The sequence below is a fragment of the Cyprinodon tularosa genome, unplaced genomic scaffold (genome assembly GCF_016077235.1).
Source record: "Cyprinodon tularosa strain WSP-4 unplaced genomic scaffold, ASM1607723v1 ctg192, whole genome shotgun sequence".
NCBI classification, from domain to species: domain Eukaryota; kingdom Metazoa; phylum Chordata; class Actinopteri; order Cyprinodontiformes; family Cyprinodontidae; genus Cyprinodon; species Cyprinodon tularosa.
In genome coordinates this window covers 461,352-488,709 of record NW_024038688.1, presented here as the reverse complement: position 1 = coordinate 488,709, position 27,358 = coordinate 461,352, and the positions used below count along the sequence as shown (strand labels likewise).

At 39.4% G+C, this 27,358-nt stretch overlaps 1 protein-coding gene across 4 annotated transcripts in view; it reads left to right on the top strand.

The window, feature by feature from the left end:
* Nucleotides 1-9,200: 9,200 nt before the first annotated feature.
* The window catches only part of msi1b (musashi RNA binding protein 1b), a 31,273-nt gene continuing 13,115 nt past the window's right edge, over nt 9,201-27,358 (top strand). For 2 of the 4 annotated variants that reach the window (XM_038283319.1, XM_038283318.1), the window contains exons 1-9: nt 9,284-9,444; nt 9,707-9,747; nt 11,190-11,271; nt 11,423-11,507; nt 21,338-21,379; nt 23,115-23,207; nt 25,927-25,975; nt 26,435-26,517; nt 26,608-26,725. In XM_038283319.1, the coding sequence (XP_038139247.1) occupies nt 9,386-9,444; nt 9,707-9,747; nt 11,190-11,271; nt 11,423-11,507; nt 21,338-21,379; nt 23,115-23,207; nt 25,927-25,975; nt 26,435-26,517; nt 26,608-26,725 (652 nt within the window). In that variant the 5' untranslated portion in view covers nt 9,284-9,385. Of the gene's footprint in view, nt 9,445-9,706; nt 9,748-11,189; nt 11,272-11,422; nt 11,508-21,337; nt 21,380-23,114; nt 23,208-25,926; nt 25,976-26,434; nt 26,518-26,607; nt 26,726-27,358 lie in introns of all 4 variants that reach the window. The other 2 variants (XM_038283321.1, XM_038283320.1) reach the window with 2 other exon arrangements.

Here is a 27,358-nt window from a genome sequence, read left to right as displayed (position 1 = left end):
ATTTGCCAGTAGGGGTCGCTGTTGTGTCATGCATTGATTATTCTGACCTTGTTTAAGGTCATCAGCAAAGGAACTTTCACTTAATTCACTATTTCAGGTTTTTAAAAAACACCTAAACTGAGAATAGTTCAATATTTCATACATGAGCGTTTTATTGTATTAATATCAGTATAATTTGTCTAAATGTATAAAATTTAGCAGTTTAAAGAGGAGTTCAGAAAAGAGAAATTGAACCCCATAAGAAAAAATATTTAGATTTTAAGAATTAGACCTAGAGAAACTTAATCAACATTTTGTATACACATGGTGTATTCAAAATGAAATTTCTTTTTGTGCGGCTCTCATGACATTTCCATTTCTTAAAGTGTAACAGTGATCAAATGAAAAAATGGTGATCAATTGTAAACATAAGACTTCAAGCTTTTTTTTCTCAGTTTTTTTAGTTTTAAATCATATTTTAGTAATATATAAACTGATAATGTTGATTAATGATTAGAAACGTTGAAAACCAAAAAATGTTGAGCATAATTTCAAGATTTTATAAAATAGGGAAACGCCATACTATAGGTACCCTTAGCAAATAGCAGTTTATTCAAGTATACTAAAAGTGCACTAATTTCATACTTAAAACCAGGCAGTGCACTTAGAGTTTACTTATTTTAAACTATATTTCATTTACTTAACAATAGTATAGGCAAGTGTACTTGCCTATACTATTGTTTACTTTATTGTTTACTAAAGTATACTACCGGTAAACTAAAAAATGTCCTAATTTAGTTTGAAAAAAGTATTACTTTAGTAATACTTCAAGTACACTAAAAGTACATTTTTCAGTATACTTTCTAAACTTATACTCATACTTAAGTATTCTTAATAGAATTTACTTCAAGTATACTACTTTTTGCTAAGGGTAGAAATGTCTTCCATCAAGCACCTAATTTAAAATGTATGGATGGGATCTATATCTGCAAAATTGGAAGTTTTATTTCTTGGTCTGAAAGAAAATTACACAAAATTTAAACTGTTCTTAAAAGTGAGAAACCTAACTAGTTTGTGATGAAACTGTGTTTTATTGAATGGAAAATGTAGATTGACTCAATGAACTCACAGTATTTTCCCACTACATCTGGGTCTTTGAGTAAGACCAGAGTAATGGAACACAGATTCACATCGGTTCAAATGACAGGCAGGAACACTCTCAGGTTTGTATTACATTCATTGCATGCATTAGAAGTGTCAGCTAGACAAATCTCCCTGCATGTCTCTGTCTGTCCAGCCAATAGGGGCTGACCTCCTGTGCATATCAATGGCTGCTACTTTACCGTGACACCCAGAGGATTCAGCATGGGCTCCTGCGGTGTGGATCCGTAAGGTGAGATGCTGGTAATTTGACAGGATGCAGATCATCCACCAAGCTACTTTTGGCTCCAGGTCTGAATGCAGCCGCATAGTTTCTCTATTTGCACAAAGTCAATCTGTGTTCGATTATTCTGGTCTTTCTCAAGAAAAACTGCTGAATTTGGGGATTGAAATTAAATTATACAACTGAAAAGTGAAATTAATGAAACTGAATTTTACAGAAATAACATCAAATTTTAAGGTGAATTATGCAGTTTTAAGTCATACATTTTTATTCTGTTTCACATCTTTAAATAGAGTTTCAGTTTAGTGAAGGTGACTTTTAAATCAACCCTTCCTACCTACTTTAACTTAAATTGTGCCAAAAAAGATTCCCTCACTGCATTTTAAATTCACTTTCTGACGACACTAGTACAATATATTTATGTCTGTATAAATGTGTGTGTGTATATATATGTATAAATGTATATATATATATATATATATATATATATATATATATGTATATACATATATATATATATATATATATATATATATATATATATATACATATATATGTGTGTGTGTGTGTGTGTGCATATATGTAAATGTGTGTGTATGTGCATATATATATATATATATATGTGTGTGTATATATGTTTATGTGTTATATGTGTGTGTGTGTGTATGTGCATATATATATGTGTGTGTGTATATATATATATATATATATATTGTGTGTGTATGTATATATATGTGTGTGTGTATATCTACATGTGTACATATGTATAAATGTGTTAGTATATATATATGTACATGTGTATATATGTGTGTGTATATGTATATATCTGTATATGTGTGTGTGTTTATATATATATATGTAGATATGCATATATGTATCTGGTTTTACAAATTAAGGTGAAAACATTCTCCATTTTTACTCACCACCTTAGTTTATTCTCTGTAGAATAAACCAACAGTTTAGTTCCACTGAGCTTCCCTTGACCTCCTGAAGAACAGCATCCCCACAGCATGATGCTCCCCCTACCATGTTTGACCCTCAGATTAAATTTCACAATAGATAAGGTAGAAATAAGGGAATAGTTTGCACGGGATATTAGCCAGGGATGTCTGAATCAGAGCATATTAAAACACCTACCTCACTCTTTAGTGGTAGTAGTGCATTTAAAGGTTGTAGAGTTGATCTTAGATGCATCTTGCCTGCATTTAAATGCCTTTTAATTAAATTGTTATCGTCTTCAATGTGTTTAAAGTTCAGTCTCATATCCATCATGAACTATGAGCAGGTTTAACTTCCTGCAGCATCAACAGGTAGAAACTCTTTGCTGTAACTGCTACACCAGGTTTCCCAGATTTTTTTCACCTCACCTCGTCTTTTAATCCCCCCTCTTGTTGTTTTGTCTAAGACGGTTGGCAGGGACTAGTTGTAGAGGGAACTGTAAAGCAGCCTAAATGGAATAAAAATCCTCTGAGAGGTAACGTGGCCTCTAATCTTCCCTCGCTCTTTTCAGTGTAAAACGCTCACTTTCTCCACCCGGGTCACATTATACCGCTCTCATGTTCAGCCTATCAGCACCTTTTTGTGTCCAGCTCTTGTTACCCCACCCCACCCTTGGGATGATGGCTTTATACAGTATTTGGAAGGGTAACAGAGCTCCCTCTATCTCCCTGAGACATGCCACTGACCTGTAATTAAGACTCATTGTGCTGCTGAGAGGAAACTCCTCATGCAAACGGACAGAGGCCAGTGTGTGTGTGTGTGTGTTTCCAACAGCTCAGATACCACGGTGACAAATGCTGCGCCGCACAGCCAGGTTTTATCGAAAAGGAGCACATGCAGCAGCACATTTCCCCTCTCCAAGAGAACTCAAAGCTGCGCTGATTGGTAATGAGACCCAATCCGCTGCGTCCATCTCTCATTAGAGAACCATTGCTGCCTCCAGCATTCAGCCCCATTGATCATGCATGCAGAAAACGAACACACCCCTTCATTCCTGCCTAAAACAAGTCTCTCTGTCCCACTTCCAGAGCTTCATCTGGACACTTGGCTCAATGAGGTTGGAGCACAATCACAAACTTAAATCTGTCTGGACACTGTGTTAATCCCTCTGAGAGCGCCGTGGCTCTGTAAGTTATGGGTGCATTGAGGAGACACAATCTGAACCTGTATTGTTTCTTTAGTAACAGCCCTGAAACAGGTGAAGGATCTCCTCCAAAGTTTCTTAAAAAAAAAAAAAAAACTGGGCTTCACTAGGGGGGCAGCACCCACCGTAAGTCAAAGCTGTCATTGTCTTTGTAGGAGTCGGACGCGGCCATTGATCGGCTTTAACATTAGTTACCAGGTCACATGTTGAGTCAGTGTTGAGAAGATTAGCTGGAGCTGCTTTAGTAGCTACTAATTAAATGCTTAAACCCCAGCAATGAATGAGCACGCAGCACACAAACCTTCTGTTGTCCCAAACAGCATAAACCGGTTTGAAACGCAGAGGTGGAGGCATACTTGACTCTGAAATACATCCACCTGCAGAGATGTGGCTGGAGGACGTCTAGAGTCTAAACCTCAGATCAGGCTGGGAACCAATGACATCATGGGATAAACTATGAGATGTGTTTTAAACTATTTAATCTGAATTATAAACTGAGATTAGTGTTTTTGGTCCTTTTAATGTCTGAACATTAAATATCACTTTTAACTGGTTAAAACTCTATCACAGAGTCCAAACCTTTTAACTCTTTTTCTTACTTAGGGTTCATTCCATCCCAATAGTCAGCATCTGACTATATGAAAGGAAGTTGGGAAAGCTCCCCTTCAAAATAAAGGCCCTAATGCCTTGGCTTTAAAGTTTGGAACAAGAATAAAGAGTCATTCTTGGCAGGCACGTGCAGAGGGGGGGGCTAAGGGGGCTTGAGCACCTGCCCCTTTTGCTCCATGATCCCAATGTGCCCTTTTTTTTAATTTTTTTTTTAATTTTTAATTTTTTTTTTTTATTTATTTTTTTTTTTTATTTGACACATGTATGTAATGATTACAGAACAGTTTTTTTGTGAATTAAAAAACATAATTTTTGGTGAAAATACTGGAGTAGGCTTCCTACTTGTCAGACAATGGAAAACTTTGAACGTTGTATAATTTCTCTACTTTAGCAAAGAGTAGCGGTTTAAACGGAGGAAAGTATAGGACGTGGCGCACCTTTCTCTGAAGAACTACTGAGCAGGAGGAGACAGCCAGGTGAGGAAAAGCTGTTCTTGTAGCTTGCCACCATCAGTGTGTGAGTGTGTGTGTGAATGGGTGAATGAATGTAGTGTAAAGCGCTTTGGTCAAATCTCCTAACTTGAATAAAGGCGCTATATAAGTACATGCCATTTACCATTTACCATTTGTTCTTATCTATCGATTCAGTATTTTTATCATACAGACATTAGGCTGTTGTTCTTGTGCTATGAGCTAGCTGCTAGCTAATGACTTTGCTAGCAAAGCAAGATAACTAAAAAGCTTCCCTGTGTCGTTAATGATAGTAGGACATTCTTCAGTATTACTTATGCAATAGGGGCACATCGCCCGTCAAAAACCTATCATCTCCATAATGGATATATGTCTGATTTTCTAATTTCCTTTGCTGCATGATGTACATTTCATTTATTCTAGCGTTAGGTAAATGTATCCTAAAGGAGAACTCATCCAGAACTACCATGATAGATATATGATAGATATAATGTATGAAGCTGGTGAAAACAAAACTGCAAGGAGGATCGGTTGTCAGACCTTCTTTTGTTGGCAATCAAGAAGGATGTGCCAATCATTCACAATGAGGTTATTAACATTTTTAAAGACATGGCTAACAGAAAACTGCTGCTGTGAACAAAAGAGAACAAAAATAGCAAAAATGCTTAAAAGTTGGACATTTGTTTTTAAACAGTTAAATCACCATGACGGAAAATAAGTTTTTGGATCATAATCTTGGATTTAGTTTGGGGGAAAAAGAAAGGCAAGAGACTGAAATAAATAAGACATTGACCTTCACTCAACACAGAAAAGATGAGACAATGAGGAAAAAAAGAAAAGAGAAACTGACAAGAAAAAACGAAGAGGAAAGATTGAAGAAAATGTATATAGGTATTTACAAAATACACTAAGACACAAACAGAGTAGGCTTTTCTCATGGTGACATGCATTAATAAAATGTTTGTTTTGTTCTTTTTTTCTGCAGTTCCAAGTTAAAGTTTGATGCAGCAGCTCTGCTTTTCTGAATGGACCGTCTCCATCTCCACTGTCAGTACAGCAAACCAGGCAGACATTCTTTTTATAGATTACAGTACACTAAAAGGTTGCATTGTGCCCTTGTATGCATTTTTAACAGTTTAATTATGTAAAGACAAAATATGTCTGGTGGTCCAGCTCTGATTTACATCTTTGGCTAAATTGCAAGTTTGAATATTGTAATACTTTCCTATAAGAAAATAGACCTGCAGAAAGAAATTACTAATAAAATATTTTACATATGCATAGTTCTATGTTCTATGTAGAGATTTCCCTTAGCTTTGATTGTATGTCTCACAATTTTGTAATTTATCATTGTTCATTAAACTCTGAAAGCTATGTGACTTTGTTAATATTCTGTCCTAAAATGCGATAAGATGTGCCCTTTTTTTTTTTTTGAGCACCTGCCCCTTTAGTGGTCTCTGCACGGCCCTGATTCTTGGTATTATCAGAGGTGGGTAGATTACACAAAAACTTCAAGTAAGAGTAGAATTACTTTAAAAATTTTAAACAAGTAAAAGTAAGAAGAAGTGATCAAATAAATTAGAGTATTAAAGTATTTGGTTAAAAGAAAAATCTACTAAAGCAACAAGTAACTGTTAGATTATAACTTGAGTTAATGTGTTGAAATGATGCTGACAGATAGATGTTATGTGTTGGTTTTGGTTATTTTAAAGACAATACTACATCTCTGCTTTTACAGATCTATTTATTTCAACATTAATATATAAAATCAATCCTTACAGGGAGAATAATTTTTATAGAACCGGGTAAAGAACTTCCTCTAACGATATCTACTGTTTACTGTATTTTCATCTGATATGAAGCAATAAATATTACTCAAGGAGGAGTAGAAATACTTCACAAGAATATTAATCAAGTAAGATGTATGGTGATAAAATCACTCCCAATTCTTTTTTACAATTAGAGAAACACAAATAAATATAACTAGTTAGTACATAGCTCTGCTCATTATTTGATCAAAATGCACATTTAAAACCCAGATATAAGTTAAAGAAAAAGAATAGAAAAACAAGGATCCTTAGAGTAGATGATAGATAGATGGATAGATAGATAGATAGATAGATAGATAGATAGATAGATAGATAGATAGATAGATAGATAGATAGATAGATAGATAGATAGATAGATAGATAGATTGATTGATTGATTGATTGATTGATTTAACCAGCTAGCAGTCCTGTTCTTGGATAATTTGGATCTTGAGTCACAGAAGAAAATCTCTGTTTGCAAAGGGAAAACCTTGGAACTGCACACAGTGAGACACCAGGCTGGAATCTAAACCCATGACCTCTGGTTTTAATCACTTCCTAGTGTAAGAAATAACAGATTTCTGTCACAAACTATATAGCCATGGCAATCATAGTTAATGGGTTATATTATTTTAGCAGCATTAATGATTAATGAAAAGCAGATAAGTTGTAAATTTCTTTCTTTGCAAAAGTGTGGATGTAAAATATTGCTTTTTACCCAGGATTATCACATCGTTCGTGTAGAAAGTTTATTGTCCATATTTTATATGAAGTTGATATTTTAGAATGTATGAATTTTTATGAAGGCAGAAAAAAATTATTATTTACTCTCAAACTATCCATATATATATATATATATATATTTTTTAGATATAAAACAATAAACATGATGTACGAACGCACTGGAAGAAATCGAAATCTAGATAAGTCATTTTTTTTTTTTTAAATAAAGTGCATTTGTCCTTGGATTAAGGAGGTAAAAGAAATTTTCTCCAATGGAACAAGACAATTTACACTTAGAATAAGAAAACACAATTGCATTGTGTTATTACAAGTGCATATTATCTAATTATCTTACTTAGAAGAGTAAATATATTCATTTCATTGGCAAACTATCACATTTAGCAGGAAAAAGACTAATAGAAAGTGAATCCAGTAGAACTTTTTATTGCCTACCTGGAATGGGTGACAATAGTTGAAGAAACTTTTGGCTCTCAAAATGGTATCGGCAGTGGTGTCAGAAGTTCACACTTTTGTTACTTAAGTAGAAGTATAGATACTGTAGTTTAAAAACACTCTGGTAAAAGTTGAAGTATCAACTTGACCTCTTTACTCAAGTAAAAGTGAAAAAGTATGTGCTCCAAAAACTACTTAAAGTATAAAAGTAGAAAGTAACCTTTAAAAAAACAGCCAGATGCCACGATATGAATTAAAAGCTAAATTTTTCGACTATTTCTAAAAATTCTTTGAGATAGGGCCAAGGATGAGGGAGGTCTTGTTGGTCTCCGTCTCCCGATACGCTCTCGCCTGTGTCCGACCTTTCAGACATTTCAACATCTTTATCTGAATCCGACATTGTAGCATGGCATAGACAATTCACGTTAGCAGTTTGAAGAACACCTGCTTGCTTCTGATGATTTCCTTTAGCTAACCAATGAGAGTTTGCGTTCTATGACTCATCCAATCACACTAGTTTTCACTAGATGTGGATGGAGCCAATGATCTGCATTGGATGGAGCACATGACGGGAAATAAACATTATTTATAAACATTAAACCGAAGCCAAGAGTAATGAGTAACGTTTGTTGTAAAAATGTAAGGAATGAAATGTACAGATACTTGTGTGAAAATGTAATGAGTAGAAGTCAGAAGTAGGAAGAATAATCAGTAATGGAGTAAAGTACAGATACCTAAAATATGTACTTAAATACAGTAAAGAAGTATTTGTACTTCATTACTTGACACCTCTGGGTATCTGTGCCCTATTTGTCGATACTCGCCGATACCGATGCCAGTATCGGAGCACTGGTATCGGTGCAACCATGGGCGGTTCTAGACAGGGGCCAACGGGGGGCCAGTGCCCCTGTAGATCATGTTCTGGCCCCTGTTATGGCCCCTGTACTGAAGACATAATTCTCAAAGAAATTGTAATGATGATCTGTGCTGGAACAAACATAGTTACTGATAGGTCCTTTGGATCTATTTCATTTTTTGTTTCTTTACAAATTCTGTTTTTTTCTAATTATTTAAAAGCAATAAGGTGATAGATTCACTTGTATTGAGATAGGATCCCTTTCTTCTGCTAAATGTTTTTTTTTTTTTTCAAAACAAATTGCTCATATTTGTACAGCTCAATTTATCAGTTTCTCTGGAGTTCTAATTCAGATTTTATAGAAAACTGTAATTTTACCTTAAATAATGTCAAAAATATGTTAAATTCCTAAATTATGAATGCATATTGACCTAATAAGGCATATAATTTTAATTAAACCTATTGAATAAAAAATTCACTTAATGCAGCTATCTTAATATATTTTTATTTGTTTGTTTGTTTATTTGTTTTTTATTTCATGCTTTTCTGTGCCCCCATGAAAACACGCTGGCCCCCTCCTGGCCCCCTTGGTTTAGAACCGCCACTGGTTGCAACAGTAGTAAATACACTTAATTTAAGATATTTTTATTTTTTTAGAGATGTTTTTCCAGTGCGACTAAACTAAAGGTCCGTTTACTTTTATTTTGAAAGGCCTCACCGGAAGCGGAAGGTGGTTTCCGTCTAACTTGACTTCGGAGCTGTGTGGCGGCGGCGGTGGGATGAGACAGGGACAGCAGCGGGGACAGAGGGAAGGAGGAGGAGTCTGTCCCGGTCTGCATCTGGCCCGCTCCCCTCTCTGTCACCCCGGAGCCGAACCCGCCCAGCTCCTCTCACTCTCTCTCTCTCTCCGCCCGTCCTGCCGCACGGCTCTGCTCACACACCGAGACCAGAGGACTGGGAATGGACACGGAAGGGAGCCAGAGCAGCCTGTCCGCAGCGGACTCCCCTCACGACCCCTGGTAACAGACGATAAACTTTGTTTTTCAAACTTTCTGAGATGGAACCGGCTTTTTCAGTGAGGTGCGCAGGCAGCCTCACACACCTCCACAGAGGGGGAGATTCACCTAAAACAGGATGATTCTCTGGGAAAACCCATCTGCAGCTGCAGGATCTCTCTGAAAAGCCCAGAAACAACTCAGCCAGTGCTGGGAAAGTAGCTCAGCTCCTCAATGCTCCTCTGTTGACTCTATTAATCTGCATATTTTCTCACTTTTTCCACAGCAAAATGTTCATAGGTGGACTCAGCTGGCAGACCACACAAGGTAAATCCTTTTCCACCTCCAAGTCTGCTCCAGTGTCACTGGGATATTTTTAAGTTACTGCACGGATTTCATTAAATCCATCAAATATTGTTTTTTTTATATAGATTTTATTATTATGATGATCTTTTAAGCTTTAGATTTTAAATTCCCTCCTAAATTAAAATATAAAATAGAAGTTAGAAATAAGAAAATTGCATGATCCTGGAAAGTTTTAGGTAATGGGAAGATGCACCGATTACTCAACTGGAGATCGGAATCAGCCGATTTTCCCTAGAATTGGTTATTACTGTTTTTACCCTATTTAATGTAAAAAAATAAAATAAAATAAAAATTCTTTTTTTTAATGAGGTTAATTAAATCTAGCCTATAAATGCCTCAACAAGCTACATGTCCTTTGATGCAATTTGATATCAGTGAGCTGCAGGTCACACATTAACCCAGGAAGATTTTTTTCCTCTATTTATTTTATGCATCAAAATCACAAAATACAAAAAAGATAAAAGTTTAGGATGGATATTTTTTGATTCATACAAGGAATTAACCTTAGAATGAATGCTAGAGATGCACCGATGCAGAGATTTTAAAGGCTGATACCGATTATTTGGACATCGGTCTAACAGATCCCTGATATTTATTGCCAATTTTTCAGGGCCTGTATTTGTAGCTGATGTTTCTTTCTCTACATTCTTTTACTTGATAAAAAAAATGACACAATGCTAACAAATGTTACATAAATCCCAATTTAAACAAAAAAGAAACATTTATTATTAGATAAAAGAAATCAATATTAATGGAGAATGCATGTGCACAAGTTATGGCTGCTGAATGCACTGATTTACTGGTGTTTTTATGAGGAAAAAAAGCTAATATCGTATTTGCCTTTCTGAAATAAACAAATTTTTCTAGTTTTTCTAGATCTACTTTATATGAGAAACCTGCAGCCAATCCGTATCTTTATGTCTAGAGGTCGGGCTCAGAAGGTATCGGATTTGACTGAGAATACATGCAAACAAAAATCGGAATGTATTACCGGTCTGGAAAAGCCTGATCGGTTCATCTCTAGTTAAGTTTGCTTTGATTCATGCTCTGTGATGATGGGATGATTTAACTTATTTTATTAGGAAGTTAAATCAGAGAACCTGTGGCATGTTGTCCCTTTTTATTGCATCATACCTGTTGGGAAAAAGAAAGAAAAAAGTATAATCAGCAGGTCAGAAAAATCCAGATTTAATTTCGAGGTTAATCAGATCAGGAAGGACTGGAGGGCTCAAGAGATTTACGCGCTCTGTTCTTTCTAAGTTTTACTGAACAGAAAAAAAAAGCAAAAACTCAAACTTTTTTAAATGTTTTCTCTGTTTTTAAATCAAAATGCGCCCGCTTGTCGACCTCATTCACAGCATGTCTGCTTCCTTCCCATCGTCTTGTTTCTGTTTCTGTCTCAGAGGGTCTGAAGGAGTACTTCTGCAAGTACGGCGAGGTGAAAGAGTGTATGGTGATGCGAGATCCGGTTACTAAGCGCTCGAGGTGAGGGAGCTGTGAGCTTGGCTTCTCCCGCCGAAAGAGCTGAAAGTTTATCTTTACTGCGGTTTATTCCTCTTTGCTCATGATGCATCGTTTAACATCAACATCAGGCCTGTGTAATGCCTTCTTTTCCCTCCTTCACTGATGTCTGCAGGGGTTTCGGATTTGTCACCTTTGTCGATCAGGCCGGCGTGGACAAAGTTTTGGCCCAAAGCAGACATGAGCTGGACTCCAAAACAGTGAGTTCTCTGTGTGTTTACTTCCCAGCACTGCCTAATCCCATGGCTCAGTGTTTGATTAGTGGATTTTTCCAGTAATCTGCCAGAAAGGTGCAACTTTGCTACAACCTTAGTGTGTTTACCAAGGGGTTCCAGTGTGCTGCTTTTTTTTTTTTCCCTCCTCCTGTGCCAATAATACACAGTCCGGGGCCTGCATCTGCTGCCACACCTCAGATGGGAGCACTTTACATGATAAAGTCATTAAGCCGACACATGGGAGAAAGTGCTCTCTCGTCTGTCTTCTGCCAAACAAGGCAAGAAAATGTCACCCAGTGTCAATTTCCATAGAAACAAGGAAAGCAGGACAGGGCTGCCTTCTCTGCCAGGCTTTGATTTGGACTCTGAATTCAAACTAGTTTCCTTTTTTTTTTTTTTCTCGTTCCCTGAGGGCTGGAATTGACCCTAACAAAAAAGTTTCTGGATGGAACAAGCGAACGCAACCTGAAACCATCAAGGTGTGAAAAGCAGCGGCAATCAAACTCCTGCGAGCCGAACTCAGCGGCCGGTTTGAAAAGTCAGCGCCACGCATTCAGGCCGCTCCACCTGCGCCGACTGCAACTCAAAATGCATCAATGGGCCGCGTTGCAGGCTGATTGTGTGTGTGTGTGAGTGAGTGTGTGTGTCTTTTTTGTCAGTAATGAATGTGGGCTGGTCTGGGAACAATGTGGCCTGTTGGTCGCCATAGGGACCGCTGCCCCCGCCTCCCTCCCGAGTTGGGAGTGGTGATTGGTGTGAGTTGATCACTGTATTGAAATGAGGGGAGGCTATTTTCTGCTTCCACCGGTGTTTAAAAGGAAGGCGGCGTGGATCGACCAGCAGCCGATGGGAGGAAACGCGGCGAACGATTCTGCTCGTCAACTTTTAACACCTAGGAGAAGCCGTTTGAAGTATTACTTCAGCATCTCTCACTGATAGGAAAGCTCTAACAAGTAGCGGCATCATGGTTGGACGCCACTAACTCACCATGGGGCTCATTACCATAGTGATGACCCCCCCTCCTCCCAGTTGAAGAGCTGCGCTCTCAACAAAAAGACAAAAGACACCAACTCACAAGCTTTACAATCATTTCTAGGAAAGAAGGAACTGTGATGCTGAAAGTTTATCCTCCATGTGAGCCAAAGTAGAAGGAAACACGTTTCACACTCCTTGAACTTTTCTGCATTTTGTGATTTTATGACTCGCTGGATTTAGGCTGAGGTTGTTTAAAGCTGGGCTTAGGGGGCGTCACACCTGCTGGCTGTCAGTGATGGACAGGTTTAACTTTGTTCTGGTGGTTAGAGGCAGGATTTTCACTATTTAAAAATGAAATACATCCGGTTCAACACAAAGTTTTTAGGTTTTCTTAATTATCAAATAAAAAATTATTGATTTGGCAAAAAAATTGAAAAAGAGATAACTTGTTTCTGATTTGTGTTGCTAAAAATATGCAAAATCAGTTTCTAGTTAAGATGCAACAATTAAAAATATTCAACCCAAATAATTTAGAAAAAAATGTATGGAAAGATGTTTTGTATATTTTTGATGAATGGTGATGAAAGAATTTAATTCTGTCTATAAAAACTGGAAAGCTTTATTATCATCATTATGGCAGAAACAAAAATAAAAATAGCTCATTGAATTGCAAAAAAACAACCTACCAACTTAATTAATAAAATAAAAGCTAAATAAATGAGTTCAGAAGCGTGATTGGTCATGAGTAGAAATAATAGAAATTCACAATTCAATTCGTTTTGTGTTTTTTTTATAGTAAAAACAAGCAAAGCTGAAGCTCTCTTAAACAAAGAGTTTAAGATTATTCTGTAAAAAAGTAGGTGTTGTGGAAAGAAAACGGCTTATAAATAAGCACTCCGTGCCTTCCAAAGCATGATGCTGCCACCACCGTGTGAGGATGTAACCTGACTCCACCAGATAGATTTGCTCCGCATATCCATCTGGAAACCTTCCGTTGAAGTAATTTTGGGAAGGGGCGAAAATATTGGTTAGCTGATTGGCCTATGTTGGTGATAGACGGGCCAAATAAACCAATCAGATCAACGAAGCATATGATGTACTAACAGAGCGACGACGAAGAGGAGCCAATTGATAGATCAAACTCTTGCCGAAACCAGTCTGGAGAAGAGCAAAAACATCTTTTCCTCTTAGAAAAGCCTCCAGAGCAGTGTTTTGCTCTTCTTTCAGTGAAGAAATACTCTGTAATTCCGATAAAACGTGCTCGATAGCCACGCTAACGCTAGTTTCATTGGCTGAAGCCGCCATGTTCTTTAGACTGAACTGTCGCGCTTCTCTTTGCGTCACACCTCAACCCGCCTCAAAGCCAACGCTGATTGGACGTTCGTTTGGTGAACGGCTCCAAATTTTCTTTAACGGAGAGTCTCCAGACTGATTAGCGAGTGAAACCTTGAAAGCTCGCGAGATCAGGATGGTCTCACGAGGCTAGGTGTTGATGGTGAGATGGAAGTGAACTTCATCCATAGTCTTTTGCATTTGGTTAAAAGTTCTAAGAACAGATAAGATAGACTTTACTGATCTCACAATGGAGAAATTCACTTGTCACATCGGCTCAAAAGGAGGAAAAGGTGCATTCTATATAACTTATGTAAATTCAGATTTATGTACATTTAGTTGTCTTATTTGACTTTTTTTTTTTAACCTGCACTTTTTGCTCATTGGTTACTGACTGCCTAGATTTTACACGGTGAGGTAAAAGATGCACTTTTCAGGTGTTTATTTATGAAAAAACATTTTAAATGTTTTCCTTCCACTTTCCAGTTCTTACCACTCTTTGTTGGTTTATTGCATAAAATGCTGGGAGTACTAATGCGACAACATGTGAAAAAGTTCACTTTGAAGTCTGCAAGAGGTCAGCAGTGTCCTCGGTGAGTTAGCTCTGTGTGGAGAGACTCATTGATCAATCAGGGGTTGGATGGAGAGTAGAGTGGGCCTTTTAGCCCCCCCCCTCCCCGGTTCTCTCTAATTCAGGCAGGTTATCCTGTTAGAGAGGAGGGAGAGAAAAGTTCTCCAGTGGCAACAGAAAGAATGTGCCGTGCTGTGACCGAGTGAAGCGCTCCGGCGCTGGAATTAAAAGAGCTTTGCACAGCCGCCGGGCTAAAGAGCAAGTACAGTGCTGCTCAGGAATTTATTGGTGCTTATTGTGTTTTGGGACAGATGCGGACCAGTTCTGACCAGCGCGCTACGGCCGGGTGGGCTGTGATTTATGCTGCTAATGCGCAGCTTGTTGCCCTTTTCGGTGTCCTTTCAGCTTCCCGCTGTTAGAGTTAGAGTCGACCGTTAGAGGCTGAGCCTTTGTAGGACAAAGTTTCCTGCTCAGTTAAAGAGTTTAACACAAAGACACCTAAGCCAGTTGCTGTAACCCCCCCCCCCCCATCTGTTTCCATACTGAGCTGAGTGGAAAAAAAAAAAGTGCTGCTAGGGGGGGTGGCTGTGTGAGATGACCCCATCTGTGATTACTATAGCTATCCTCACTAATAGGATTGGAGTCATCAAGCTTGAGTTGCTCCTCGGAGATGTTGGAGGCTGCCGCCCAATCGGCAGGTTGCTGTGAGCGCGTTCCCAGCCCGGGCCCAGGCAGGCGCCACGGTCGGCCAACTGTTGCATATATAGGCGGGATGTAGCCTGTTAAAGGGGATTGGCCTGATTTCATAAACCTCTGCTGGACTTAGCTCCAGCTTCTTCTCTGTTACATGACAGACAGCTCTATAAACTATTTGGTTTTATGCTGTAAATATTTGATTTCAATCAACTTTACTGACTTAAAGGAATAGTACACCCAAAACATGATTAGCCTTCATTTTCTACTCACCCCCATGCTGAACAAAACTCTGGAGTACTTTTTTGATATCTCAAATGCATCTGGAGATCTGGGAGGCTTCTTGCTGTCTGCTGACATTCAAATAATGGAGGTCTATGGCGCCCGAGACAGAAAGGTCCACAAAAGTCCACAAAAACGTGTCAATATTCCTCCATACTGCTCGTCCAATGTAATCCAAGTGTCCTGAGTGGGTAGCATCCAGAATTTACTCGAAACGAAGTCATTTAGAACGTTTTTAGAGCCTAAACAGTAGTGTATAGGATTTCCTAATAGCGCCCCCATGCGCGCTCACGATTCTACGGAAGCCGGCAGACCAAACCGGAAGTCAGCGTCTGCTCTGCCAGTAATGCAAGCGTAGAAGAAGAAATGTGCTGTTTACCTGTGCAAAGAAAGAAACAACGAAAGAAAAATGTCTGAGGACTTCAGTGTTGAGGAAGAGCATGAGTTCTTTGCCGAGCTGAATGCGCTGACGCTGACTTCCGGTTTGGTCTGCCGGCTTCCGTAGAATCGTGAGCGCGCATGGGGGCGCTATTAGGAAATCCTATACACTACTGTTTAGGCTCTAAAAACATTCTAAATGACTTCGTTTCGAGTAAATTCTGGATGCTACCCACTCAGGACACTTGGATTACATTGGACGAGCAGTATGGAGGAATATTGACACGTTTTTGTGGACTTTTATGGACCTTTCTGTCTCGGGCGCCATAGACCTCCATTATTTGAATGTCAACAGACAGCAAGAAGCCTCCCAGATCTCCAGATGCATTTGAGATATCAAAAAAGTACTCCAGAGTTTTGTTCAGCATGGGGGTGAGTAGAAAATGAAGGCTAATCATGTTTTGGGTGTACTATTCCTTTAAGATGTTATTTTTTGTAAATATGCAGGAAATACTTGCCTTTTTGACTATTAAACACATAAATCTTGAACAGTTTTGCAGATCTGAAACTCAAACTGGAATAAGAGAATCTGAAAACTCTGATTCTTAATAACATTTAATCCAAGCTTTGACTAGACCATTCCAACACATGACTGAGTTTAAGTCCGTTATCGAAGGCGTTCCCTCAGCCTGAAGCATCACATTTTCACTGTGGCGGTGATGTTTTACACGAGGGTCGTCCTCGCCATGTTTGCTGTGTCCCCTACATGGATCATGCTCAAATGGAAACAGGAACTTTATGCAACATTAGAACAGATTTATGGAAGGTTTGAAGCTCAGCATATTGGTCGCAACGTAATCCTGCTTTAAACTTCTACATAACCTTCTCCCTGACCTGTTTACTCTGCTTGTTGAGCTTCAGGATGCTGTTTGTTGTAATGTTTTCAGTCCTTCACAGAAAGGCAGTGCTGTATATTTCTACTGGGATTAAATTACACAGAGAGGAACTCTATTACCCCATTTACACTACCCTTGAAAAACCGATCCATGCCGAGACCGGTCCGAGCTCGGATCAGTTAACCAGGCCGAGCTCGGTTCTGACGACCGTTTACACATCACGCTATCTCGGTTCCTCGACTCCTCGCCTCCTAGTGACGATCTGCGGTTTTACTGCCAGTATTGAAGGAGGAAATCAAGCAGTTGGTGGCGGTAATGCACCAAAAGTTGTTTACCAACCACCATAAAACACAAGAAGAAGAAGACGAAGAAGGACGGAATCAAGCAAATCAAAATGGCGGCACCCATCACATTCAGAAAGTTATGCTTGATTATTATCGCTGTACTTCGGTGTTATTATTTAAAATGTTGCATGGAGAAGATTTCGATTGTTGTTTATAGTTTAAGAAGAAGTTGTTCTTCTTCTTCTGTTTCCGGAGGGGCATTACCGCCAGCTACTGGAATGGAGTGTGAATCGGGATGTGCAGTCAGACGGAGATGATGCGTTCTGCTCATGCGCTCTTGTTATCAGAGAACCGAGCCAGGGAAAAACCGAGCTGAGCCCACCTCTGGAACTGGTCTGCAGTTAGCTCGGTTCGGTTGTGTCTAGCTCGGTTCAGTTCAGTTTGCTTCCCATCTACACACGATAAGTTATCTCAGTTACTGAGCTCGGACCGGTCTCAGCACGGTTTTTCAAGGGTAGCGTAAATGGGTTATATTTAATATGTCTGCTCCTAAAGGCAATCCGTGGGACAGATTAATTTAGGTATATAAGAGTAAAGACGCTGAATATAAAAGAAGAATTGGCCTTTTTTTTTTTTTTTTTGTTTTTGCAAAAACACAGAAAATCTAAATGCTATGTGCGCGCCTATCACATCCAGAACCCCTCGCAACACGATTGGTGCAACATCAAAACTGTGTAAAAGTTTTTTAAAACTCAAGCAAGTGTTAAAGTTTTGAAAAACTTCCTTTAGGGTGGTTGCTATGCAGCACATACAGGTTTTAAACCCCTTTTGATGACATGTTTATTATTCCTGTGTAAAGACTGTAGGTAAGTACAAACATAGCTGATTTTCAGGGGGAAATGTTTCACAATATGCAGACGATCGTCTCCTTTTCCCAACACAATAAACCAATATCATTACAGAGTTCACTGTGTCTGTTTAATGTCCCCCCATTGTCCCCAGCCTTGATTGTGCCGTGTGCTGCAACGTGTTTGACTTTTGTTTGTGTGTGTGTGTGTGTGTGTGTGTGCACAGGAGTGTTGGACATCGGGAAGGGTTGGTGACCGGAGGTGACTATCAGACTAGCCTAGCCAACCAATAGAGACTAAACAGTAGACTCTGCATCTGATCCTAAAGTAATTAGCATCTAGTGGTTTTTCTCTCTGCTCTCTAGAACAGAAGTAAAGAAAAGAGTAAATTTATCCTTGTTGTTGTTGAAAATTTGCGGCGACATCAGTTCTGGTTAGAAACATCACTGTTGCCCTCGCTCTGGTAAACGCATGTGGTTTACCAGAGAGGCTCTAGCTGTCTACTGTAGTTCAACTCTACCCTCTCATGGTTCAGGACTAATCATAGCGCTGTACTGTCTCACCATCTGTTAGTGCAACAGCAGTACAGTGTGGCGTAGACTAGATGTTCTCTAGCTCTATTAGACCAGTATAGACTAATATAGAGGTCTCAAATTTCAGTTTTACAGACTGTCTTGATTGTATCTTCATGGCATGGTGTGGTTCTCTCTCCCATCTGTGAGCCTCTCCACATGATGGCTGCTTTTTTAAAGTTGTGTAGATGGGTGTCCTAAAGCTTAATTCACTGCTTTCCTGAGAGTAATGGGTAGGAACTGAGGAGCCGGAGAACCTGAGAGTCAACAGAATGACCCAACGGTCCTTGTTGTTGTCATCACCGACGTCAGAGAGGAGAGTAAATGAAACGAATAACCCCCCCCCCCCAAAATATGCCGCTCTACAGTCGGCGTGGCGTGATTGACGGCTCCCATCTTCTGCTCCTCGCCCCCGGTTTCTCTCGGCCTCCCTCAGACACGCTCTGGGCCCTCCTCGCCGAGGAGGCGAGGTGCGTTTTGTGATTGTGATGCTCGTGTGAGATTCCAATGGATCACATGTCACACAGTGGTGATGATACACGCTGACGTTCACAGGCCATCCACCTGAGCTCTCACATGTGCTCTTACATTACATGTATGTAAAACTTGGGGCAGAAATTAATTCAAATGTGAAAAATATCCAACCTTAAAAAAAGTGAAACCAACCAATTAATCTGAGTCAGATTATGGTTTTATTATCTCCTTATTTTAGCATCAACAGAAACAAATTCCAGTGATATATCAAAGGAAAAAATACGACTTAAAGTTTCTAGTTTGCTTTTATAATACATTTAAAAAGTTAAATTTGAACTTTTCCTAAAAAAAAAAAACAATAAAAAAGACAAACTATATTTTTATTTTTAATATTTCATTTGATGAAGATTCTTTTCATTCGTTGAAACATGAAACTCCTTAAAAAAATCTGAAATTCTGACATAACAAACAATCAAAACGTTTGTGGATACACAAACTGTTATTATCTAAATAAATATTTTTGAATTAAGACTAAACATTAAACTTTAAAAAATTATTTGACATGACAAAAAAACTACATTTCAAAGTACTAAATACAGTTAGAATTTTTACCTGATAAATGGGAATTTTTAAAGCTTACAAACCTTCATGATACTTAGTTTGAGAGATCAATTTCTTCTTTGTAAGTTCCTCTACAGAAATGTTTAGGAATTGCTGAGAATCAGCATCAGAGTTCAAAATCAGTCAGTCACTGATGGCTATATCTATAATAGATCCACCAAACTGATTATTTTGACATCAGTTTAACAAAACGTAGAAACATGCTGGCAGTTTTTGTAGCAAATGTTGCACGTTTAAATTAACATAAGTGGAACAAATGTTACTCAAGTCTCAACTTAACCAAAACAAGAAAAATATATTACTGTATCAATTAAAACTACCATTTGCCAAACTTACCATTTGCATGTTTCCAAGCAATACTAGGCCTTGTCCATATAAGACTCAAACTCACTGCGGATCCAGACATTTGAATTGAGAAAGCTTCCTGGAGAGGTGGCGAAACGTCTTCAAATCTTGAAAACCAAGTCCAGTGGATATTTTTTGAACTTTTACGGAATGCCTGTGACCTGGATGACTGAGAACCTTCATCAGCATTAAAACTTAAACAATGGCCAGAAAATGGAGGGAGCAGCAATGCATCTGTTTTAGGTGTTCTCAAGGCATGGCTGCTGAACGCACTTATAAAACAGCAAACGCACAAATGAATCAGTGAAGGCACTAATAAACCAGCAGTCGCATGAACAAAGCTGCTAACGCACAAAAAAATCAGCTAACTTGCCAATAAATCAGCAAAGGATCTAATAAATCAGCTACCGCACTAATAAACCAACTATGGCACAAACAAATGTGCTAAAGCATGAACAAAATTGGCTAATGCACGAACAAAATCGGCTAACGCACAATCAAATGTGCTAACGCACAATCAAATGTGCTAGCACACGAACAAAATCAGCTAACCCACGAAAAAAATCGGCTAACGCACAATCAAATGTGCTAACGCGCGACCAAAATCGGCTAACGCAGCATCAAATGTGCTAACGCGCAACCAAATCGGCTAACGCACGAACAAAATCGACTGACGCGCTACCAAATCAGCTAAGCTGTGAACAAATCAGCAAATTAACTAATAAATCAGAGAATGCGCTAATAATTCAGTGAACGCACTAATAAATTGGGAAACGCAGTAATAAACCAGCAAATGCACTAGTAAGCCAGCTATCACGCTCGGTTAAATGAAAATAACTTAAAATCTAAATCTGCCAGGGGTATGAATAGTTTTGAGCTGAACTCAGTCTTTATGATTCCAGAATCTTTTTCAGTTTAGTTCAGTTTTGATTTTCTGATTTTGCTGCATAGATGAAAGGTGAAGATTAATGATAATATAGTCGGATGAAGGTTTTACTGTTTACAGATTTGTTTTTAATAATCAAAGCATCTTTCTGTGAATCTTAGGGGAGCATTAACCAAATACAACATGAACAATTTAACAAGTTGTGGTTGTTTTTATATTTTCCCAATTATTTATGACTGGGTTTTATATGTAAAAAAAACAAAAACAAAAAAGTTTTATCAGCCAATCTTTTACTCTGTTCTCTAAATATCAACATAAATGTTTCAAGACATTAAGACGCTTATTTCATCCTAATTATTTTAACCCACTGTTTTGACAGTTTTCTGACATCAACTATGAATCTTGCATGTTTTTAGAGCTTTTCTTTCATATAATGTGACTTTTGTTCAGACAGAGTCGTCTGCTCTCTGAAAACATGAACCATTGGGTTATGTTTTCAGAGAGGATGATGCCCCCAAAAAAGAGAAAAAAAAACAGGTGCTTTTGACCAAAATAGGAGATCCATTTTATTTGAAGCTATTAAAAGAGGCCAGGGCTGTGATATCAGAGGAACCGGCATCGTTAAGCGGTTCCTGTTTTTCTGTGTTCTCTCCTGTAGATCGATCCAAAGGTGGCGTTCCCTCGGAGAGCTCAGCCTAAGGTGAGTGGAAACGTCTCCTCATCTTGTGCATTGTTTCAGGTTGGTTAGCGTGAGTCGGGCATTTTAAGTGTCTTAAGAGGTTAATGCCGCATAATCTGACCGACACGAGCTCTGCTGCCGTCACAGAAGCAGTTTCTTACCAGAAACCTTCTCCACTGTGGTTTTTAATGATCTTGCATTACAGTTTTGAAGTTGTTTAACTTTGCATTTTGTTTAATGCAGCTAATTTTTTCCCTCAATTGTTTTTTTTATAATTCTGAGTCACTGAGAATCTTACATTTTTCCTCCATTAAAAGTTTCTTTGATTAAAACTTTTTTATCATTTAAAACAGTTAAAAACAGTTTAAAACTAATATTTCCATCAGGTATTTTCTTTTATTTATGCATAAAAACATGGAAAATGGTCTGAAATGACCTATTATCATTTAAGCAGCTTTTCTGCTTTGAAGCAAAATCTACTTTACATTATTTCTGTAAACGCAGAACTTTAATCTATTAGTTTAATTCAGTAAAACTAAGTCAAAAACATATGAATGTGACATTTTTAAATATTTGAACACATTCTGTTAGCATAGTTTTAGTATTATTTTCTGGCTTCTCTAAGATCATTTTACTGTAACTTTCTGGATCTGCCTTATAGGAAGCTGCTTGATGGATCCAAACTTTAGTTTTCAACAATTAATAGAAAAATACAACTAAAGCTTTTTGGTCATTCTCCTCACTCCATTGTCTAACAGGAGAAGGACATCGGTGTCAGAGTTTTAATGTGTTCTATCTTAGTTAATTATATTATTTTTCTCCTAAATCTTCCTGCTCTCTGTGAGTGAAGATAAGTTGAACGTGATTCCCGTTTCAGCGCTTTTAGATTTTTGCACTGATTTCAAACTTGGGCAAATATATAAAAGTATATCAATTTTATGGCTATTTTATTAATATTAAAACACATGTGCTTCAGGTAAACAACATTCTCTTGTTTTACCCATTTTTAGTGAATTAGATTTTGTCTCAAATCATATTTATACCCCAGAAAAATAGGAAGATTCTGATCAACTGAAGAAAGTAAAATACAGAGTAGAAATTAATCTTCAAGATATGTTTTCTATGAGTTTTTATGGGTTCTTGCTTATGTTGCAATGGGGCATATTAAAAAAATACTGTAACATCACCGAGTGACATAGATTGAAATTTTAAAATAATTGTAATCAAAGATTTCATTCCTTTCTGGAAAAGTCAATAATTGGCTCTTCTGATTTTCCAGGTATGATTTGGCCTAAAGATGGAAACAAGAATATGAAAAAATGTTTTGGGTTTTTAGAAATGTATATTAATCTTTATCAACCTTTTGGGTTTTGAACTACTGATAGAGATCCCAAATATACATGAGCAATCGAAGAACTCTGTTTCACTGCTTGTTCCGGCTCTGCATCTTTTATTTTTATTTTTACACTCTGTAAGGTTTAAACTCTTTAAAAAGCTTTAAAACTTGTTGTTCAGTTTGTTTCTTGTTTCTAAAAACTGAGAAATTTTCAGAGAACTTCCGTTTGGCTTAATTTGACACCAAAGTTAGTCTGGATGCCGAAATTTCAGCAGGTTTTTTTTTTTTTTTTTATCTGGATAACTCTGAAAGCATTGGTTTTCTCATTTTCACAGTTTTCTACTTAAATGTATGCACACACAATGTTAGAAAAACTACCAGATGTCCTAAAGGGTGTGAAATGTTTTCCTTTTTGTTCAGCTGGTGACACGAACCAAGAAGATCTTTGTAGGTGGCCTGTCTGTGAACACAACTATCGAAGACGTGAAGCAATACTTTGATCAGTTTGGCAAGGTGAGGAACTTCTGGAGACCTAAAAAAAATGTCTGTTTGATTTATCTGTAATTTAAACCATTTTCATTGTTCTTTTTTGTGTGGCGTCTGGACAGAAACAAAACAACAACTTAGAAAGTCGAAGCTCCACAGTTTGGTAGATTTTATCTGAGATAATGTTCACTTCCAGAGGCTAGCAGGTGCCTGGAGATGGAGTTACTGCAAGTATGAGGAGGGTGAAAATAATAATGAGGCAACGGGTAAACTTAGGGGTTTTGAGGGGGGGGGGGGGCAGGGGGAGCTGAAAGGGGAGGGGGGGGCTTGGAAAGTTTTGTACAGAGTGTGTGGAGATGGTGAGGAAGAAGTGGGGGGATTATCAGAATCTGAATTAATCTGATGTAACAGCTGCTACTACCCACAACCCCCTTCTGGCCCGTTACCGTGGTGACCTGGCTCACCCATTGTCCCAAAGTAATTCTGTGGGTAAGGGGCTTTTTGTTCTGAAGGAGAAGGGATGCGGTGGGTGTAAGGATCACTCTGCTGCCGGAGTTAGGGGTCGGGTTCGAAACATTCAAAACAAGTTTAATCATTCTCCGCAAACTTCTCTTCCAATCACAAACTTTTCTTTTGTTTTTCCAAAAAAAAAACTTTTTGTGGAACTTTTATTTTCGAACTTCGCTTGAAATATTTGTTGAGCTGTGAAAGACGTGCATGCTGGGAATAGAAGATGGGCTGACAAAGACTCTGGTGAGGGAGGGCCTCAATGTGGAGGCGTAAGAGAGAACTGGGGCAAAGATGGGGTGGCTGCGTGTCGGGGGTAACGAGGGCCATTATACCTCCAAACAAAGCCATGCAAATATTTTCTTAGTTTGCTCAGAATCTCGTTAGCATATGGAGGACCCTTTCGCTAAACGTTTTTCGTCCCAAATCGATCTCGAACTTAATGAATGAGTTAATCGTGCTGGGATATCCCCTCTACGCCGATGATATGCTGATAAATTAGACCAAAAAAGCCAAAAGAAAAGTCTGTCAAACTTTCTAAACGCCAAGATGCAGTGAGCACATTGAGGCACGACGCTTCCGGCCACTTTATTTTCCCTGCCAGAAGCCATGGCCTCCAGCTTCTCGGCGCTCCCTCCTCAATCATAACATCGAGATGAATTTTTGCCGAGAGGGATATGGAGAGATGGACGGCGAAATGTGGGCTGCAGCCATCCATGGAAGTTCCTGATTAGACTGCCTCACTGGACCTTTTGTGTCCCGTCCTGGTGAGGACAAAGGAGCGCGGAGAGGGATGGGCAGCGGATAACGGGGAAGATGAGAGGTGGGGAGGGAAAAAACGGGGGATAAGAGGGAATATTGTTTGGACCCATGCCATTTGAGGAAGAAAAAATGGCTGTTTATGTACAATTGACTCTATTTGAAGCTTTTTAAATTCTATTTGTTTTTTTGTCCATCAGGGAGATTTGCACGAGGTTGGTCTCATGCAGCGACTTTACAGGAGGCAGCCTGTAAACCGTTTGGATTTATTCTAGTCGGGTTACGGCTCCCTGGACATTTGCCCCTAAGAACCAAACTCCCGCAGTGTTGATTGCTTGATTTTCTGATGATTTGTGTCAAAAATAGGTTTGATGTAATGAGCAAAACCATCAGGATGGAAGCAAACATTGACTTGAGACACTGCCTGAAAGGTCTCCTTTCACACCGACGCTCTTCCTTCACCTTTGACCTTTCCGTGGGCAAAATGCCCTCAGGGGTTCACATACGCCACACACAAACACAGTCCTATCACTGACACTCTTATGTGACTGTGACAGATTATTCTGGGGAACTTATCCAGTAAACTTAATATAGAGCATGAGCCGGGATGAATTTACCAAATGCTTACAAGTAACCTCGCGTTGAATGTGGAGTTTAGAGGAGTCGGTTTGGAGAGAAGAAACTCTGCGTGTGTGTTTTTTAGTGTGTTGAATAGACACCTGTGTCTTTGCTCCATAAAGGGAGGCCGGGCCGAAGGGAGAGGTCAAAGGGAGAAGAGGAGGAGGACTTTTGGCTCACTGTGCCAACAAACAAAGCCTGCAGGCCTCTTTGTTCTCCCCCTGCTTTTGTTTCTTCCCTTTTTTTCCCCTTCCCTCTACTCTTTGACCCAGTCTTTCTCTCTCCTGCAGGACTCCCTGTGCTCTCTCTCTTGCCGTATCTCCACCTGTTGCCATTCCTCTCGCTATCAGCTCTCTGCGCTCTCATCGCGTCTCCACCTGCCTGCAGGATTCACCTTCCTGCCTCTGACTGGCTTCTTGTTTGTGTCGGCGCTTTCTCTCTCTCCTCGGCGTCTCTCTGGCGCTCTCCCAACATTCATAAAAGCCTATTTGATGTTGGTTGAAGTTTTTTTTTTTTCTGAGCTACAGGACTTTCTTGTTCGGTTGCTATGGAAATGTAAAACTTTAGAGGAGAGAAAAGAGGCGCATGTAGGGGAGTCTCATGATCTTCCTCCTGTGCTGCTGTTAACATACATACTGGAACCTGTTGTGAGCTTATTTTCCCACTTTTGCCCCCCCTCCCCTCCCCTCCGGACCACCACTTTGTAACCTGTCGCCCTCCTCCTTCCCCCCCTCCTTCCTCCTCTCTGTCCATCTGTTGCTGAGCCTCCCGACAGAACTTGAGAAGGGCTGAGGTCAGGCAATATGCCGCGTGGCAGGACGGAGCGGCGCGCTAAAAACCTGTGCTGTTTCTCTCCCCTCAGGTCGACGATGCCATGCTCATGTTCGACAAGACCACAAACAGGCACAGAGGTGAGACCAGACCCGCCCGCCTCCCCGTTTGCTCGTTCCTCCTCTGCTCCTTCCTGTTCTCCATTTACCACTCATCCTCCAGCCCTTCCTGGGTGGCTATTGATCCCCCACCTCCATCTCCAACCCCCACCTCACAAGAGTCTCCTTCCTGTGGGCTGAGCTGGAGGAGACAAACGGGGCTAGTCTAATTAGCCAGTCCGTTAATCGGGATCAGGATAAAGCCTCCTTAAGCACCTCCTCCCCACCCAGGGATTGATCGATTATGACAGCCTACCAGCTTTACCCAGTCCTTCTGGCTAAGGGGGGGGGGGGTCAAGGATGAGTGCAAAATAGCAGCATTGAAAGTGGGGGAGGGGGGCACATGTGTTAAGAGGCTATTACAGCACTAATTACGGCCAGCAGTACAGGAAGGCCCACTGTCTGCTCTTTATGAACTTAAACTTTTCTTCTTCTTCTTAGGGTTCGGATTTGTGACATTCGAGAACGAGGATGTGGTCGAGAAAGTCTGCGAGATCCACTTCCACGAAATCAACAACAAAATGGTGAGCAGCCCGACGCAAGCGTCCCGCGGCTCTGCTGCCGATCACAGGGAACGAACGTGGCTGATTCATCTCCCGCCTCCTCCTGAACAGGTGGAGTGTAAGAAAGCTCAGCCCAAGGAGGTGATGTCCCCCACCGGCTCGGCCAGGGGGCGCTCTCGGGTGATGCCCTACGGGATGGACGCCTTCATGCTAGGAATTGGTATGCTGGGTGAGTTTCTATTGATCAGGAAGGATGTGGTGATCCCGATCTCTGCTGCCTTAAAGGTCGCATGGCGCTTCTCTCTGGGAGCTGACCAAGATGTCCGCTGCTGCTTCAGCAGCTCCTTACCGTCTGACATGCTGTCTGCATCATATTTAAGACGATAGAATCACCCAGATAGATTCATCAATGTAATTTTCTATATGAAATTTAATGGGCTGAATCATAATGAAAAGAAAGAAGAATTAATTGCAACTAAAGATGTAGGAGAGGCGGCAAGCAAACAGTGCAGCATGGCGGTGGCAGCATCATGCTCTGGGATGCCCTTAGAAGCTGACTGCAGGAAAATCCTGACATAGAAATAGTTTGAAAAAAAAACAAAAAATAATTTTTCCAGCAGGAATATTAGCTTTAATAACCAACCAGAGGGAAAAAAAGGGTGTAGGGCTGCAACTAATGATTATTTTACTTATTGATTAATTTTTTTCAATTAATCGTTTAATAATCTGATAGCAAAAGGTTCTTTAAAAAAGATTTTTTACAGCTTTATACCAGCTGAAACTAAAACTTTTCCACTTGAGAAGTTCTGGGTGGAGCAAATTGACAGATGAAAATATTTTTTTATCCTAAATCCAAAATATT